This window comes from Artemia sp. Qi Xiang Cuo, chromosome 9, assembly GCF_049724085.1.
Source record: "Artemia sp. Qi Xiang Cuo chromosome 9, ASM4972408v1, whole genome shotgun sequence".
Lineage (NCBI taxonomy): Eukaryota > Metazoa > Arthropoda > Branchiopoda > Anostraca > Artemiidae > Artemia > Artemia sp. Qi Xiang Cuo.
Window position 1 is genome coordinate 30,463,423 of NC_142802.1, and position 19,904 is coordinate 30,483,326.

General features: G+C 36.1%; 1 protein-coding gene across 1 annotated transcript in view; it reads right to left on the reverse strand.

Annotated features, from left to right (window-relative positions):
• The window catches only part of mRpS29 (mitochondrial ribosomal protein S29), a 64,604-nt gene extending 46,946 nt beyond the window's left edge, over window positions 1-17,658 (reverse strand). Inside the window, exon 1 of the mRNA XM_089093987.1 lies at window positions 17,541-17,658. Within this exon, the coding sequence (XP_088950113.1) occupies window positions 17,541-17,630 (90 nt within the window). The 5' untranslated portion in view covers window positions 17,631-17,658. The remainder of the gene's footprint in view (window positions 1-17,540) is intronic.
• Between the last annotated feature and the right edge of the window lie 2,246 nt (window positions 17,659-19,904).

Consider the following 19,904-nt stretch of genomic DNA (forward strand, 5'->3'; position numbering starts at 1 on the left):
TCACAAAACATTGGGATATACCTAAAAATATCTCCTGAATCCCCCTTTGAGATAAATAAGATAACTCTAATAAGGGTTGCAATTTTCAAATTTCTAAAATCAATGTTCTCATTAAACAATAACCGTGATGGATCTTTGCTAATACCTCTCCAGGATTCTAAATCAGCAGAGATACCACTTAACTTAAAAACCCTTCTTAACATCCCAATGAAGTCTGCTCTCTAATAGATAGATAGATAGATATAAAAACTTTTATTTTCACCAAAATCTTCATGGCACTGCCAAATTACTTTAGTATAGTCACATTAAAAAGCGAATATTAAAAAAAACACTAATCAATCCTCCTAATTTTCGTTATATATATTTACAAAACAAGGTATAAAACTTTTCGCTTACCGCTGATGGGCACTGCGTACCGGCTGAAGTTTCTCAACAGGCACTGCAACCCTGCGCGGGAGTCGTTTTGTTGTGGATTGAGGGGGGAAAAGGGTTTTGTGGATTGGGTGGATTAGAGATTTTCTTCCGAAATCCATGCAGAGTTTCTCTCTTCTTTTTTTCAGAGTTTGCATTTTAAACTTTGTCATCAGCTCTTCATACGACATTTCTGCCTGCTTTGATACTATCATTAGATCTCTTTTCTGAGCTCTTTCGAGCCTGGTGTTTTGCTCAGCCGTCAGTTTAAAATGCCATATAGGAGCTGCACATTCCAAAATTGGGCGAATAAAAGATGTAAATATTCGGAGGAGGTGATCTGGAGGGGCACCATGTTTCGAAATAAGCTTAAGCATCAGCAGCCCAGCATTACCCCTTTTTACTAGACTAGAGGTGTTTGCTTCCCATTTGAAATCACTGCTAATAATAACTTCCAAGAGTTAACTCTACCTGACTTTAAGAGAATCAGAGATAGTTGGTAGAAAATTTGGTTCAGAAAAAATTTAAAAATGAAGTAGTTAAAATTGAAGATTTACTGTCATATCCGAACTGGAAGCTTTAGTCTTTACGTCATCAATTAAAATTTGAGCTTTAATACATTCATTTGCTTCACAAATTTCTCCAAGGGTAAGGTCGTCAATATGTTTCCAGCGGTCTTTACAATCATTAGCAATATCATTGATCATAACTAGAAATCGAATAGGACCCGAAATGATACCTTGAGGTACGCCACAAAAACTGGCTCAGGTTCAGAGAGATACTTCTTGTATTTTAAAATTTGGATCCTATTTATTGAAAAACTCTGAATCATTTTCACAGCAGCAGGGTTCACTCTAAAATCAATTAAAAGCTTAGAAATTAAAATATTATGATCAATCAAATCGAAACCCTTTTTAAAATCAATTGTTATTAAGTTTAGCCATTTACCAGGCTCATCAACATGCTTAAAAATAAAATGTAAAAGACTGACTAGATAATGGGATGTTGATGTATTCTTTCTGTTACCATACTAATAAGGATCAAGGAGGGGTTCAACTTCAGCTTTTAGTCAATTTGCTACAAAACTTTCGTACATTTTGCTGAACAAGGGGGTCAAAGTGATTGACCTCACACCATCGAAATTAAGTTCAGTATCTTTTTTAGGGATTGGAGCAACATGTCCCGTTTTCCATATCTGTGGGTAAACTGAAGAAGTTGAAATGCAATTAAAAATTTATGTTAGTGGCTTAGTCAATTTCTCAGGAAATGCTTTTATAAGTTCAATCGGAATATCTATGGAAGTTATACTAGTTCGTTTAAGTTTCTTTATTTTTCTAAAAACTTAATCCTCAGAAATAGTAGGTAAAGGTACGCCATCATGTGGAATTTTCTGATACTCTCGGTTTATTTTATCTACATTAAGACGCAGCAAACACTGGGTTATTATGGCGAAATGACCATTTATCTGGTCACCAACTATTTCATTATTACAGTTTGAACACAAATCAACACTACAAGAGGATTTTCAACAAATTCGTTTTATTTCCTTATACCACATGCTAGGCTTTGATTCAAAAAGGTGATCAATTTTGTTGTGATAATACTCAGCCGCAGCTTTTCTCGTCATTTTACGTACTTGGTTGCGGAGCTTATTAGCATTTCCTACTTTCCCGTCTTTTCTTACTTGAATTTTATACTGAATAAAATCTTTTATTTCTTGGGTTATGCAAGGACGATCTGTGTTGCATCGCTTGAACATTTTCTCAGGAAAGCATTCTTCATATTTGTTTCTTAATTTATCTTGCAAAATTAAGCTTTTTCATTGGAGGACTCTAAAATTGCTACCTCATCCCAGGACTCGGATGTAATCCAATTTCCGAATTCTAAGAGACCACTGTCCGAAAGAGGTCGGTAGTAAACTTTCTCAACGACATATTTTACTTTATACGAAGGCAGCGGAGCCCAGTTTATCATGTAGGTGTAGCTACCACCAAGGGGAGGTAGGTGTTGAGGGTTCATATAATGTTCTGACAAATTTGTGCAAATTATGTCGAATTTGGTATTACCTTTAGGAGTCAGAAACTTTACTATTTGCTTGAGTCCTTGATTTCTGAGGAAACTTTCAATTCTTAGATCGTTCTTATCACCAGAAATGCAAATTCCAACATTTGGGTACTTAGAAGTAATAGAATCAACACACAAATCTAACTTTTCAGTGAAGACCTTTTTTGGAAAGATGCCATACTAGGTGAGCAATAAAACACTCCAATAACGATACCAGTAACCACTCTGGACCCCAAACCCCTACCTAACTAAAATAGTTGTGTACAACATCTCTCTAGAAATACTAAATCAGGAGCTAAAGGAAGGGCTCTCTGACAGAATTGGTAGCCCAATCCCAGTTGCAGATGTCACCCAACTGGGCAAACTAGATGCTAATAGCCAAACGTCAGGCAAGTCTTTCTTATTCTCAAGTCTTACTCAGATAAAAAAAACAATATCCCAAGCCAGATATTCCTCTTTGGATAATTTAAACCACACAATCCCTACAAGCCAAAACCAATCCAATGCCAAAAATGTCAAAAACTAGGACACACAACAAACAAATGCAGTGAAATCTTACAAACCTGTAATAAATGTAAGAATTCCCATCCCAAAGAAATGCTAAATTGTAAAAATGATCAGCCAACATGCATAAACTTCAAAGGCCTCCTTGATTCTTCCAATAAAACAGTATGCCCTGCATATAAAAAACAAAAACTAACACTCCAAATAGCAGCAGAGAAAACTGTAACTTATACATTTGCAGCTCTGGAAGCAAATGCAGCCCAATCACACCAAACTAAACCCTTTATGAAACCATTACTAACACTCACAGAACACCCAGCCCAAATCTACCCAAAGAAACTACCCCCCCCCCGAGACTCCTTCCTCGAAACGCCCCAGCTCATATTCCTACCCGATTGCCTGGTCACCCCTCCCAAGAAGAAATGAATTAGAAGCATTACCAGGAATTAATCCCCTGACTATTGACAAGCCGGATGAACAACCAAACAAGCTAACACCTAATATATGCTTCTTCATACCAAACTCTAATGTAGTTCAGTCTACGAACCTACAAAAGCCACACAAAGCAACAATCATAAATAAATTGACAGACATGTACCTACCCAATCACATCCTTATCATAGGCAGCGCAATCGCGCAGCTAAGTAAAGAACGATGTTTGCACAATGTATTATTTTTTTTCCATGCCAGGGCACTTCGTATCGAAGGAGTTGTCGTAGAAACTTCGAAAAGAATTCATTCAATTGGAAATTGGAGTGGCTAAAGCCCTTTTTAATAGTCGAAAGTGATTGGAGGGCAACTAGCCCCCCCCCACGCCCATCATTCCCCCAAACACATATAATCAAAATTTTGTGATAGCCATTTTGTTCAGCGTAGTTGATTTCCAGATAGAAATTATGTTTTTGAGGAGGACACTCCTCCACAACCCTCAGGGCAAGGGTTTTAAGTTATGCCCTGGGGGCATATCAGAACGATGTTGGGGCAATATATTATTTATTATTTTTTCCTTTAGAGCAGGGCACTCCGTATCAAAGAAGTTATCGTAGAAACTTTGAAAAGGGCTCATTCAATAGGAATTTGGAGTGGTTTGTGCCCTTTTTAATAGTTGAAAGTGACTGGAAAGCGACTAACACCCCTTCCACACCCATCATTTCCCGAAAAACATCCAATCAAAAGTTGAGATAGCCATTTTGTTCAGCGTAGTTGATTTCCAGAGAGAAACTATGTTTTTGCGGAGGAAAATCCCCACAGCCATCAGGGCAAGGTTTGTAAGTTATGCCCTGGGGGCATATAAGGTTTTCATAGAAGGCATTGTAGTATAAACTTCAAAAAAGGCTCATTCGATTGGAAATTCAAAGGGCTAAGATCCTTTTTAACAGTCGAAAGTGATTGGAGGGCAACTAACCCCCCTCTCACGCCCACCTTTTGCCCAAACACATCCAATCCAAATATTAAGATAGCTATTTTATTCAACGTAGTTTTACGTTCTGGAAATTAGGTCTTTAAGGATGATAACCTCTCCCCACAGCCACCAGGGCAAGAATTGTAAGTTATGCGCTGGGGGCATATACGGTTTTTATAGAACGTGTTGTCGTAGAAACTTCAAAAAGGGCTCATTCAATTGGAAATTGAAATGGCTAGTGCCCATTTTAATAGTAGAAAGTGATTGGAAGGCAATTAACACCCCTTCCACACCCACCATTTCCCCAAACAAATCCAATAAAAATTTTTAGATGGCCATTTTGTTCCACGCAGTTCCAAGTTCAGGAAATATTACCTATGAGCAGGACACTCCCCCACAGTCTTCAGTGTAAGGGTTATAAGTTATGCCCCGAGGGCATATAAGGTTTTTATTGAAATCTTTGTCGTAGAAACTTGAAAAAGGGCTCATTCCATTGAAAATTCAAAGGACTTGTGCCCTTTTTAATAGTCAAAAGTGATTTGAGGGCACCAACCCCCAGTCACGCCCAGCTTTTCCCCAAACATATCCAATCAAAATTTTTAGGTAGCCATTTTATTCAACGTAGTTGAAAGTTTTGGAAATTAGGTCTTTAAGGATGGCATACCCTCCCCCCCTCAGGGCAAGGGTTGTAAGTTATGCCCTGGGGGCATATAAGGTTTTTATTGAAAGCGTTGTCGTAGAAACTTCAAAAGGGATCATTCAATTGGAAATTGAAAGGGCTAATGCCTTTTTTAATAGATGCAAGTGATTGGAGACCGAATAACACCCCTCTCATGCCCACCATTTTCCCAAACAAATGCAGTCAAAATTTTGAGATATCCATTTTGTTCAACGTAGTTGAGAGTTCTGGCTATTAGGTCTTTTAGGATGATAATCCCCTCAGAGCCCTTAGTGCAAGGGTTTTAAGTTATGCCCCGGGGGGCATATAAGGTATATATAAAAAGTTTTTGTGGAAATTTCAGAAAGGGCTCATTTGATTGGAAATTGAAATTGCCCTTTTTAATAGTCGAAAGTGAATGGAGAATAATTAAACCCCATATCACACTCACCATTTCCCCAAAAACATTCAATCAAAGTTTAGAGATAGCCATTTTGTTCAACGTAGTTGAAAGTTCTGGAAATTATGTATTTAAGGATAACAAACCCCACAAAGTTCCCAGGGCAAAGGTTGTAAGTTATGCCCTGGGGGCATATAAGGTTTTATTAAGGTTTTTTAGAGTTGTCGTAAAACTTCAAAAAGGGGCTCATTCAATTGGAAATTGAGAGGGCTAGTGCCCTTTTTAATAGTCGAAAGTGTTTGGAGGGTAACTAACCCCCTCTCACGCCCACCATTCCTCCAAACACATCCAATCAAAATTTTCAAATAGCTATTTTGTTCAACGTAGTAGAAAGTTCTGGAAATTAGGTCTTTGAAGATGACACCCACCCCCAGCCCTGAGGGCAAGGGTTGTAAGTTATGCCCTGGGGGCATATAAGGTTTTTATTGATAGCGTATTCGTAGAAACTTCAAAAGGACTCATTTGTTTGGAAATTGAAAGGGCTAAGGCCCTTTTTAATAGTTGAAAGTGATTGGAGAGCAACCAACGCTCCTCTCACGCCCACTATTTCCCCAACCACATCCAATCAATGAGATAGCAATTTTGTTTAACGTAGTTAAAAGTTCTGGAAATTAGGTCTTAAAGGATGACGACCACTCTAACAGCCCTTAGAGTAAGGGTTGTAATTTATGCCCTGAGTATATATAAGATGTTTATAGAAAACGTTGTCGTTTCAAAAAGCGCTCATTCGATTGGAAATCGAAAGGCCTAGTGCTCTTTTTAATAGTCGAAAGTGATTGGAAGGCTTGACATTTTTATAGTAAAGATCGATGTGGGTATAATGTATTACCATTTTTTTTTTTTTTTTTTTTTAGAACAGGGCACTTCATATAGAAGGAGTTGTAGTAGGAACTTCAAAAAGGGCTAATTAGATTGAAAATAGAAAGAGCTAAGGCCCTTTTTAATAGTCGAAAGTGATTGGAGGGCAACTAATCCTCCTCCCACGCCCAACCTCCCATTTGCCCATTATGTTTAAAAACTAAATGTTGCCTTAAGATTAAATTAAAACTTTCTGGGCTACTTCTGCTCTTAAAATTTAACCGAATCAGTTTTCCATTTCAGGTCAACTTCAAAGAGTCAAACCTAAAATCAAACTCAAAACGAGCAGAAATTAACATAAGTTGGGCTCAAAACCCATATTCCTTCCCAAGATCAGAACAAAATTTGCACTTTACTGAAAAATATACAAATGAATGTGCGTTGTCAGTTTAATATACATATACTGATATTTAGTAATCAAAATGTTAATATTATTTGATTTATTAAATTTATAAAAGTAAAAACATTTATATTTTCTTCAGTAAAGTGCAGATTTTACTCTGACCTTGGGAAGGCATAGCGATTTTGAGCCCAACTTATGTTAATTTCTGCTCGTTTTGAGTTCGACTTGGTTATTTATTTTAATTTCTGTTGGTTTTGGGTTTAATTTATTTATCAATGCTGATTTGTGGTAGTTTTACGCTTAGTAGATTATTTTATTTTATTTTTGTTCATTTTTTGTTTAATGGAGTTCATTACTTTTCTTTGAAAAAATTATTTTGAGAAAAAAGTTTTTTTTTAATTAAGTCAAGCAAAAAAGGATCTTGCTTTATTCCTAGCAAAGCTAAACGTTGACACACAGTCATATGAAAACTAAAGCAAAAAGCAGCACATGTCAACACTTCAGTGGAATGTAAGATCACTTTCAGAAAATACGTTAAATAAAACAATATTTCTTATGAATAAAAATACCATTGATATTGCTTGCCTTCAGGAAACCCATTTGACCAGAAACCAACAAATAAAGTCTCCAGGACATAATATCATAGGCAGCGCAATAGCCCTGCCTAAGTAAAGAACGATGTTGGCACAATTTATTATTTTTTTTTTTGTTTTTTTCCATACCAGGCCACTTCGTATCAAAGGAGTTGTCGTAGAAACTTCAAAAAGGGCTCATTCGATAGGAAACTGGAATGGCTAGTGCCCTTTTTAATAGTCAAAAGTGATTGGAGGGCAACTAGCCCCCCCACGCCCATCTTTCCCCCAAACACATCAAATCCAAATTTTGAGATAGCCATTTTGTTCAGCGTAGTAGTTATTTGAAGTAATTTATTTTTATTGACATAGTCTTTTCATGGAAAAAGAAAATAATATGTATCTTTACGGTTCTTTTTAAGAATCCATAGCTTGGCTTACTATTTGTATGTTGGAGAAATTTCTCCTACAACTTCCAACAACATACACTTTTTGGAAAATCCGGACACACGAAGTATTGTTTAATTTAGTTGTATGCCTCCTTAAGTTGCTGTGAAAATTTATACCTAATATCATTCCCCAAAAAAATTATATATCTGCTCTTTGATGACAGGGATACACACTTTTTTAAGTGCAGAAATAGTAGTAGTAGTACCACCTAAAAGTTTCAATTTAATATGAGCCTGATAAAATTTGCTTGATTTTCGAAAAAGAGGAAAAACACCCCCTAAAAGCAACATAATCTTAATAATAAAAAACCCCATCAGATTGGCATACCAGAGAACCCTACTATTGAGGTTTCAGGCTCCTATCTGCAAAAATGTAAAATTTTGTGTTTTTGCCAGAAGAAAAATAATTGATGTGTGTTTATTTGTTGTTATTTTTTTGTTTATTTTTTCTTTCTTTTTCCTGAAGGGTGACTGCATCAAACCAATGTTCCAAATATATCAGGAGATGGCTCATTCTAACGGAAATTGCAAGGTCTAGTGTCATTTTAAAGTGACCAAAAATGTTAGAGGGAAAGTAGCCCCCATCCCGCGCCCTTTCTTTCCCAAAATCGTCCGATCAAAATTTTGAGATAGCCATTTTGCTCAGCATAGTTAAAAGGTCTAATAACTATGTCTTTGAAGATAACATGACCCCCACAGCCCTTGGGGAAGGTCTTTATGCTATAAATTTGCCTATTGTTTATGCATGGTCGCTTCAAAAACGGAGAAACATTTAGTAGATGTCTTCCAGAGAAATTGTCTTTGGATTGTTTTGGGTACCAGATTGACTGACCGTATTTTAAACAGTAGGCTGTACAAAAAGTATGGCTCAATCCTGTTTTCTAGGGCTATGATGAGAGAAAGGTTGAGATGGCTAGGGCACGTTCTGTGGAGGATGGAGGACAGATATCCAAAGATTGTCCTTTTTGGCCAACCATCTAGGGCTAAACGGAAAGTAGATTGTCCTCGGTTGAAATGGATGAAGTTGTGAGGAAAGATTTAAGGGAAATGGGAACTTCCTGGGAGGGTGTCAAGAGGAAGGCTTTGAATAGATTGGGATGGAATAAGAGCGTGTGTAGCTGTGTTGGCCCCAGGCAGCTTTTTGCTGTGGTGAGCTATTACTAGAAGTAGTAGTATTGAATCGTGTAGAGGGTCTTTCTATGGCGAGGGATTTCTCCGTGGAGGTGGTGTCAGATTTCCTGGCATTATTTAGAAAACGATCAGAAATTAAATTAAAAAACATGTTTTTCAACTGAAAGTAAAAAGCAATGCTAAAACTTAAAACGAACGGAAATTATTAGGTATATGAGCAAAGTGGCCCCCTCCTCATTACTTCGGTCTTTGCGCTAGAGTTTGAAGTTTGTCAAATTTTTTTAAGAACAATTCCTGAAACGCAAGGGTGGTTTAGTTAGAACAATAAAAAGCTTTTTAAAAATAATAAAATACTTTAGCGTCAAGAGCAAAGTATTGAGAAGGGGACAATCCCCCTCATATAATAATTTCTGTTCGTTTTAGGTTTCAATGTTGCTCCTTACTTTCAGTTGGAAAACTTTATTTTGAATGTTTGTTTACTTTAGTTACTTAGTTACTTACTTTAGTTGGAATGTTTTATTTTGAATTTTATTTGCTAATCTTAATTTAGCTTTGTCAAGTGAAAAACTCCCATTTGTATGCTGCCATTATATTACAAATTCATAATTGAAAATCAGCTTAAGCTTACATATTGAATAAATGGGATTAAACCTTGCTTTACTATAATACAATGCTATATAGCTTGTCTCACTAGTGAGGATAAAATTCTAGTTTACATGTAGTAAGCTGATCAATTAAGTCGGAAATTTACTTTAGTAAAATAAAAATATTAAGATGCAAATACAAAATGCAAAGTTTCAAAATATCACTTTTTACTAAGATGAAATTTTGAAAATTAGCCATAAAAAACCCCATACTGCACCATACATCCTGGTATGTGTAGGCTTTGAAAGAAAATTGAGAAATAACCCCTTCCTTGCTTTTTTATGTCTGTGGCCCAGAAAGACGTGGTTGACCTAATATGTAAAAGATACTTTTTATGGTATCTAGCTACTTTTTTGATTATTATCATTTTGGGTGACCTCTGGCCCTTGTATTCAGGATTACCTTTGAATGTCATAAGTTCCCTTAATGTCTTATAGCTTATAATTATATTATTGTATTTGTATATTCTGTGGGACAAATAGTTCCCAAGGCATATATAAATAGCAAGACTCATGTATTGTTCTTGAGTCAAATAAAAGTAACTAAATTATATCAAACCTCTCAACAAGGTTATTTAAGCTTCTCATTTATACCAGTAGGCTTGCTTCATATAATTAGTCAGGTCAACCCTAAGGAAACGCTACCCCAGCATTAGCCACCTGTAAGATAGTAACCCATACTCCCTCCAAGGGTCAGAATAATACTCACTATTAATACCACCTAAAGTTACTTTATTACATACAGGCATTTTGGTATCTTGGAAAGTAGTTGAGCTAGGTTAATAAAACTCTTGGGAATACATCCATAACCTTAATGATCTCCTGGGAAGATACTTTGAGACATCTATCTTTACCCCTTCTCCTTCCAGAGGGTACTGACCTTTAATGATCTTTACCAATAGAAAATTCAAACCTTCAAAATGGATATTCTGCTCAAAAGAGACAGAAGAAAATTAACATCCGCCTTGCATTACTGTTCAATCCCAGCTTATGAGGTTTTAAAGATCTGAATTTTTGAAGAAAAAAAAATACCTTGATATGGCTTTGAATTTTATTAAAATAAGAGGAATTATATTTTCATAAACAAAAACAAAGAGACATGGGATTTTAAAATAAAAGTAAAATATTTTTTTTCAGAATCTAGATAAGTAACAGACTTGTCATGTATGTAGTCTTCCAAGCCTCAAAAATAACAAAATGTTAGACACTGTAGTTTGGTAATACCTTAATGGGCTAAACTTTTGATGACCACAAAAGGAATTTGTTTTTTGTATCTTGACTGATCCCACTTCCCTGCTAGATCTATCCACTTAAATTTTGTTTATTAACATTTCTGGAAAATCTAAATATTGGTTGTTACAAAATCTAAGAACTCTGCCACAGAAAAGGGCTTTGAAGTGGAGAATAAAAAAAAACATTATTTGTTTGAGGTTTGAAAACTTCTTGTGTTCAAGCTGTGTTTCAGGTTTCATAAATAGTAATATAAAATGAATAATTAGTTCTAAATAAATTGAAAAATAAGTAAAGGTGTATGCATGGCTTCAAAGAGAATGTATTTCAGCATTAATTTCAATATGCTATGTTATTGCATATAAATATATGTTTTTAGTGGCGTGTTTTTAAAAGATTTTTTGTAGAGGCCCTGTGGCCTATTTGTTTTGCATTATATTATTATTATTCTTGAATCTGGCAATCTGCAAGCCATTCCCAGGTGAGTTGACAGATATATGAAACCCTCTGCTATTCAGGTTAGGCTAGGTTAGCTTCTAGCTGAATGAATTTATTCTCGTGTATGACATTACTCTGTATTGTTCCAAAATATATATTTCTTAGCAGTCCTTGTCATTAGAATTTGACTATTCAAATTAGGCAAAGAACCTGGTGGGATTTCCATCAGAATTACCAAAAATTTCTGTTTATTTTAGCTGTTCATGCATTTATAGTATCCAGCAAATCCCCCCCCCAGTCTATTTTTCAAATGTAATTAACAATTTTGGAACAATTGTCCTGGGTAAACAACCAAAACAATACATTTTGAAATTTGAATTTCACAAAATCTTTTTAACTGTTTATGTATTTATAATGACTAGCTAATCCCCCCCCCCCCCACCCAAAGAAAACACTTTCAAATTTGATTTTCAATGAATTTTTGTTGTTTTGTATATTTAAAGTGTCTGAATAATTCCCCCCCCCCAATGATAATCCCTTCCTAGACAGTTAACCCTTGGAAAATTCTTCCCACACATAAAACTTTCCTCATTGGTAAAATTACCAGTGAAACCAAATTTTCCTCTCTAAAACCTTTTTTCTTCTGTCAAAGTGTAGTGTATTTGTACAGACAAATGTGCTTTAAAAAATTTGAATTTTTTTTTACTTTTAAACTTTTCTTACTAGTCAAACAGAGGAATAGCTCAAACATTTTTATTGGGGAGGGGACAAGAGGAGTCTTCATCCAGAAATTCAAGGGGCATGGGCTATATAATAATTTTTCTCCAAATTATTTGGGGGTACCCCCCCCCCCCAAAAAAATGCCACTGTAGTATATACACAAATTTTATATTGATCTTGATGATGTAGTCCCCTGGACACTTCACTAATTGACCCTTTGTCTTTGAGCCATTTTGCCAGCAAGACAAGAAGGATGATAATAAAAAAATTAGTTTATAGCATTGCATCCTCTTAGCCAATTTTCAAACCCTTTACTGGTCTTGATATTTTTTTCTGTGGTTACAAAGATGGTACTTTTGGGGCTTCTTTAAGGGCTTAAGATGTAACTTCCAACAGAAGCAACCATTGACTTATGAAAAATTATAAAAAAAGGCACCAAGTGATGTATTCACTTTTATCCTGACTAAATTATGTTGTCAATTGCAAACTTACAAAGATGGGAATATTACAAGTCACAGTGATGACTGTGATCAAGTATGGTTCTGAAGCAAAGGCAATCCAAAAGACAGAGGAGGATTCTAGGGTATATGCTTTTCAGAGAGATTGCCTACAAATTATTTTAGGTTTTCAACTTACTGACTATATCTTAAACAATAAGCTGTACAAACAACATGGTCTAATCCCACTTTTTAAGGCTATAAAGAGAAAACCTTGAGATGGTTAAGGTATGGGTAAACCTTGAGTAATTCATATAATGGACCTACAAATAAAGTGAACATACCACTAGATGTCATGTTTTATGCTCTTTCTGGATATATAATTGCTTTTCTTGCAAATTCAGCTTTAGGCCTTTTTTGGACCCTTGAAAATAATATTTTCTTTCTTTTTTTGGTATGAAAATGGTTGAAACATCAACCTTGGTTTTAAACTTACTGTTATATTAGCCTATCAAATCCACTTAGTTAAAATTATATAATCTGCAAGCATTGACTAGTCACAATTAAGCTGGATAAAAAATTCACAACAATTTCTCTATTTTTCTATCTGCCATATTTCTTCTGTCAGGTTTGGTATTTGTCAACATATATGTGAAGCAGTAGTTTTAAGCAGCCTAACAGAATAAGAAGAAAACATGGCAGAATTCTTTTGAATATTTTTTTATTTAACTTGATTCTGACAAATCAATATTTGTGAATTATACAATTATACATTAAGGGGGTGGGGGTAAAGTTTAAACTTACCTCTCATTTAATTAGAAATCAACTTTACCCTTACCCCCCCCCTAATGTGCAAATATTTAACCTGAATTGGTATATATAGGGGTGGGGTTAAAATTCATTTGTGGCAAAAGTGATGGTAAAATTCTACTCGAGCTACTTTTGGCTATCTTGGATAGGGGTTAGGTTAGGAAAATGAAACTTTCAGGGATGGGTCTACAGGCTAAAGTATGTCATGGGAAGGTATTTTGAAGGGGATACCACCAGATGGCTAATATGACAGTGTATATATATATACAGGGTGGGCAGAAAGTAACTCCCTATTTTAAATTACTTATAAATTGTATATAATTTGTTACTGCTTCATCATATTTTTATGATTAATTCTCTAAAATGGTACAATTTTATTGATAGTTTTGTTTTTGATTCAGATAAAACTGTAACATGGCTCAGCAGTTAACACTTCAGGAGCGTGCCCAGCTGGTGTCACGATATGAAGTTTGGCAATCTGTCGTACGAGTTCAATGATGGTGGCGGACTATTCATGGACCACGTGCCCAAGTGGATCCAAAAACAATAAGAAACTGTCACGCGAAGCTCATGACCACAGGATCTGTGGTAGATGTTCACAGAAGTGGATGCCCTTCAACATCCATGACCCAGGAGACAGTGCACCTAATCCAAGCAATGTTCCAGCATAGTCCAGGAAAGTCAACTCGCCAGGCAGCTCGGGAAAGTGGACTCACCCGCTACACAGTGCAAACTGTGCTCAAGAAGGAGTTGAACTGGCGTGCGTGGAAGCCACACTACTGCCAATCACTCTCGGATGAGGACTGTGACATTCGCATGGAGTTCAGAGAAATCATGCTGGCTTGGCATGAAGAGTGGCCCCATCTCTTCCGCAACATCCTCTGGACTGATGAGGCTGTGTTTCACGTCGGAGACTTTGTAAACCGTCACAACTGCCACTACTGGGCAGGAAAGGATCCTATGATGACAGTTGAAAAACAGCAAAATCGACCCAAAGTAACGGTGTGGTGTGGTATCACCTCAGATCAGGTTGTGGGCCCATTTCTTCTGCGCAACACCATGAATGCTGAACAATACCTTGATATGTTGCGTGATAGAGTCTGGCCAGTTGTCAGCACATGGGAGAACATCGACGAGTTGATATTAATGCAAGATGGCGCCCCACCACACTTTGCTCTTGTTGTCCGCAAATGGCTGGATGCTCGCTTTCCAGGGTGTTGGTTGGGACGTCGTGGTCCACATGAATGGCCATCCAGGAGCCTGTTCCACAACATCACCTGGACTAATGAGGCTGTGTTTCACGTCGGAGGCTTTGTCAGACGTCAAAACTGCCACTACTGGGCAGGAGAGGATCCTATGATGACAGTTGAAAAACAGCAAAATCGACCCAAAGTAACGGTGTGGTGTGGTATCACCTCAGATCAGGTTGTGGGCCCATTTCTTCTGCGCAACACCATGAATGCTGAACAATACCTTGATATGTTGCGTGATAGAGTCTGGCCAGTTGTCAGCACATGGGAGAACATCGACGAGTTGATATTAATGCAAGATGGCGCCCCACCACACTTTGCTCTTGTTGTCCGCAAATGGCTGGATGCTCGCTTTCCAGGGTGTTGGTTGGGACGTTGTGGTCCATATGAATGGCCATCCAGGAGCCTGGATTTGACACTCTGCGACTTTTTTCTTTGGGGTTGGGTAAAGGAAGAAGTCCTTTACCCGCTCCAAACCAAAGATACTCGAAGAACTGGAGGATCAAATTAAGGGAGTCATGTCCACCATCCCAGCGGAGTTTCTGAGAAAGTCAGTGGATGCCATTCCTGAACGTTTGCAGAAGCTGGTGGAAAGATCTGGGGCACATATTGAATTTTAGAGATAACTTACCATTTATGCCTACCTTGTATGATTAATTTTTTTGAGAATAAATAAATATAATGTACATTGTTTTATTAATCAAAATAGGGAGTTACTTTCCGCCCACCCTGTATATACATATCATTAAATTAGCCAACCAGCCAACCAGTACTTTAAGCCTAGGAGCCCAGCTGGACATAAGGAAACATATTAAGAAAACAGTTCTTACCCCATAATATGTAGAACAATCCTAGTTAACACATTTTGCAGGGGAAGAACCTTTATCTTCACTTTTTTCCTTGTTTTTCTAAGATATTCATGAATTTCTTAGAACCTATAGGCCTATATTCACAGAGTATATACCCCCACCCCTCTAATATGCAAATATATACCCAGAATTGCATCCTCAATCTAAATATAACATCCATTTGCATCACAAATGAACTTTACTCCCATATTAGCCATGTGGTGGATGTCCATTTTGAAGTCCCTACCTCCACTCCTTCTCCCTCTAGAGGGTTCTGACCTTTGATGACCTTTAAAAATCTGTGTGTTATAAAAGTGAAACCTTGCAAAATAGATCTTTTGCTTAAATGAAGTAGCCTACAACAAAATTGCTTTCAGCTTTAAAACTTTGCTCAATTCCAATTTATAAGGTTTTAAAGATATGTAAAAACATTTCTTAAATTTTGAAAAAAAAAACATTGATTTGTCTTAAAATTCTACTCAAATAACAGGAATTGCATTTTCAGAACTAAAGCCAGAAAAAAAGAAACTGATAGCTGAAAATCCAGGTAAAATATTGTTTTGTAAAAATTTTAATAGGTAATAGACCTGTCATGTAGGTAAATTTCAGGACCCTCTAGAGAGAGAAGGAGGGGAGGTAGGATCTTCAAAATACCTTTCTGGGACATACTTTAGCCCATAGACCCATCCCTGAAAGTTTCATTTTCCTAACCTAACCCCTTTCCAAGATAGCCAAAAGTAGCTAAAGTAGAATTTTACCAAAGTGATTATTATTATATTTTGATAGAGCATAAAAAATGGCATCAAGTGGTATGTTCACTTTATTAGCAAGTTAATAATATGAACAGCAAAATATTTACCAAAATATAGAAAGGAATGATTATCTTCAAGGGTCCTAAAGGGCTTAAAATTTAATTTGCAAGAAAAGTGGGTAAACTTGCAGTGGGCCATATAATTTAGCCAAGATGAAAGTGAAAACCTCACTTGATGCCTTTTTTATGCTTTTTCATAGTTCAAGAATCACTTCTGGGGCTAATTGCACCTTTAGCCCTTAAAAGGGCCCCAAAGGTATTTTATATGAATAATGAAAGAGCATAAAAAAGGCATCAAATGATGTTTTCGGTAAAATTCTACTTTAGCTACTTTTGGCTATCTTGGAATGGGGTTAGGTTAGAAAAATGAAACTTTCAGGGATTGGTCTACAGGCTAAAGTATGTCCCGGGAAGGTATTTTGAAGTACCTACCTCCACTCCTTCTCCCTCTAGAGGGTCCTGAAATTTTGCTACATGACAGGTCTATACCCATTGAAATTTTGACAAAACAACATTTTACATTAATTTTCAGTTATCAGTTTCTTTTTCTCTGGCTTCAGCTCTGAAAATGAAATTTCAGTTATTTGAGCAGAATTTTAAGCCATATAAATAGTTTATTTCAAAAATTTAGTAAATGTATTTGCATATCTTTAAAACCATATAAATTGGGATTGAGCAAAGTTGTGAAGCTGAAAAAAATTTTGTTGTACTTCATTTAAGCAGAAGATCTATTTTGCAAGGTTTCACTTCTATAGCTCACATATTTTTAAAGGTCATCAAAGGTCAGGACCCTCTAGAGGGAGAAGGAGTGGAGGTGGGTACTTCAAAATATCTTCCCGGGACATACTTTAGCCTGTAGAACCATCCCTGAAAGTTTCATTTTCTTAACCTAACCCCTTTCCAAGATAGTCAAAAGTAGCTAAAGTAGAATTTTACCGATGTTTTCACTTTCATCAGTTAAATTAAATGGCCCACTGTGATTTAAACCAAAGTGATTATTATATTCAGACAGAGCATAAAAAATGGCATCTAGAAGTATTTTTATTTTATTTTTAGGTCAATTATATGAACTGCTCAATATTCACAAGGACATTTTGCACAGATGAAGGATGAATGATTGCCAAAGATCATCCTTTTTAATAAACCATCTAGAGTCAAATAAAAAGCAGGTCATCCCTAAATAGGGTAGAAGGATGTCATAAAGAAATATTTAAGAGATGTTGTTGATTCTGAATTGAAGTTATCAAGTATTTTGCAGTAGGTTGCATCAAGGCATGGCTAATTATAGACAGAGACAAGCCAAGACAGATAGTCCAAGTAATTGAGAGGAAAATGTTTAAATGACTGCAGCAAGAATAAATGGTGGGAGTAAGCATGGGTAAATGGCCATGGGAGGGTTAAAGAGAGAGGATTTCAATATAGGCTACTGTGATGTAACTGCAGTGAGTGGTTAGTAGCAGCCAATTAACCCAGACTTAGCTAAGTTAGAGGAATTCTTACTGGATTATTATCAGAAGTTCTATGAAGTATCAGTCCCTCTTTTGGAAGAGTCAACTGGCTGAACAATCTTGCAAACCGCGTGATTTTCATTTTTCGTATTATTTTTACTACAAAGCCACCGTTTCCAAACTGACAAATAGACTATACAACCGAAAAAAAAAAATAACCTAAGAAGCAATTCCGTACCGTTATGCATAAACGTACTAGGTCCACTTCTTCAAATTATTAATTAAAAAACTTTCTCCACAGAATAATTTTTTCAAAGGAAATTAAAGAACACCGTTAAACAAAAAAAGAGAAAAAATAAAATAAAATACTCCACCAAGCGTGAAACTACCACAAATCAGCATCGATAAATAAATGAAATCCAAAACGAACAGAAATTACAATAAATAACCGAGTCAAACTCAAAACGAGCAGAAATTAACAGAAGCTGGGCTCAAAACCCCTATGCCTTCCCAAGGCCAGATCAAAATTTGCACTTTACTGAAAAAAACTAAATGTTTTTACTTTTATAACTTTAATAAATTAAATAATATTAAATCAAATAATAAATCAAACAATATAGCCCTTTGAATTTCCAATCGAATGAGCGTTTTTTGAAGTTTCTACGAAAACACCTTCTATAAAAACCTTATATGCCCCCAGGGCATAACTTACAACCCCTGCCCTGAAGGCTCTGGGGGAGTGTCCTCCCCAAAAACAAAATTTCTATCTGGAAATCAACCACGCTGAACAAAAGGGCTGTCTCAACATTTTGATTGGATGTGTTTCGTGAAATGATGTGCGTGAAAGGGGTCTTAGTTGCCTTCCAATCACTTTCGACTATTAAAAAGGGCACAAGCCACTCCAATTTCCAATTGAATGAGCTTTTTTCAAAGTTTCTACGACAACTTCTTCGATACGAAGTGCTTTGCTCTAAAGGAAAAAACTAATAAATAATACACTGTGCCAACATCGTTCTTATATGCCCTCAGGGCATAACTTAAAACCCTTGCCCCGAGTGTTGTGGAGGAGTGTCCTCCTCAAAAACATATTTTCTATCTGGAAATCAACTACACTGAACAAAATGGCTATCTGAAAATTTTGATTGGATGTGTTTGGGGGAATGATGGGTTTGGGGGGGGGGGGGCTAGGTGCCCCCAATCACTTTCGACTATTAAAAAGGGCACTAGCCCCTCCAATTTCCAATGGAATTAGACCTTTTTGAAGTTTCTACTACAAATCCTTTGATACAAAGTGCTTTGGTATGGAAAAAAAAATAATACATTGTGCCCACATCCTTCTTTACTTAGGCAGCGCTATTGCGCTGCCTATGATACAGGAGAGAGAAAATAAATTTTAAAAATTCCGGCAAATTGAAATATGGTTGAAAGGTCTTTACAAAACAATTGCCTAGGCAAAATTTACCTACTTTTTCTATTGGTTATATTGTAATTAGTATTTTCCTTATAGTTTTCTAGGAAATGGAGTGAGCACTTTTAAGCAAAATATGATTTTACCAGAAATAGGAAAAATAGATCGTACAAACGTGTTTAGTCTGACTAACTTTTATTCTTTATGATAAACGATACTAAAAATTCCAAGAATCAGAAATCAGTATCGATCATAAAATATAAGAACAAATCAAAAAGTATAGGAACAAGAAGTATCGGGCTCACAACTCTTCAATGGGTCTATGATAACTACTGATGTATGCTATGAAAATAATTGCCCCACAAGATAGTTTTAAAACTTTTAAAAGACCAATTTTTACAAATAAACTAAAACAGGGAGATTAGATTTTTTTTTCGGTTCTAAAGAGTTCTTTTGATATACTAACTTTAAAATTTTCTGAATATTTTGAATATTGCGAACTCTTTTACTCAAACTTGTAAAAATTCTCTAAACATTTAAACCTGGTGCATATTTTCAATTAACTATCTATTGATACCTGACTATTTATCATACAAGCATAATTTTATGAATGCTGTGGATGGCAAATTCACAGTTCTTTATTTATGAGCACTACGTTTAAATTTTCAGATTTTTTTTAACCACAGACGCTTTTCAGTATCAAAATATTAGTTGGTGCACACCTGTTTAAAAATACTCTGACAAGAATATCTGATGTTTTCTTTGCCTTTTTGATTCGGGCATTGCCAGTTTCACAATCTGAGTGGTATGACCTGGCTCTAGAAATCCCTAATCGAAACGTGACAGGGTGTTACAAGCTAAGTGAGAAGTATAGTAACAAAACGTTATCGAGACAAACATATATCTGTTTTGTGAGCCACAGGTGTCAGATTTTCTAAAGACTCAGCAAGATTAGACAGGCTGACACTTGCCCTTTGGTCCCCCAATGCTTCATGCCAGAGGTTGTTG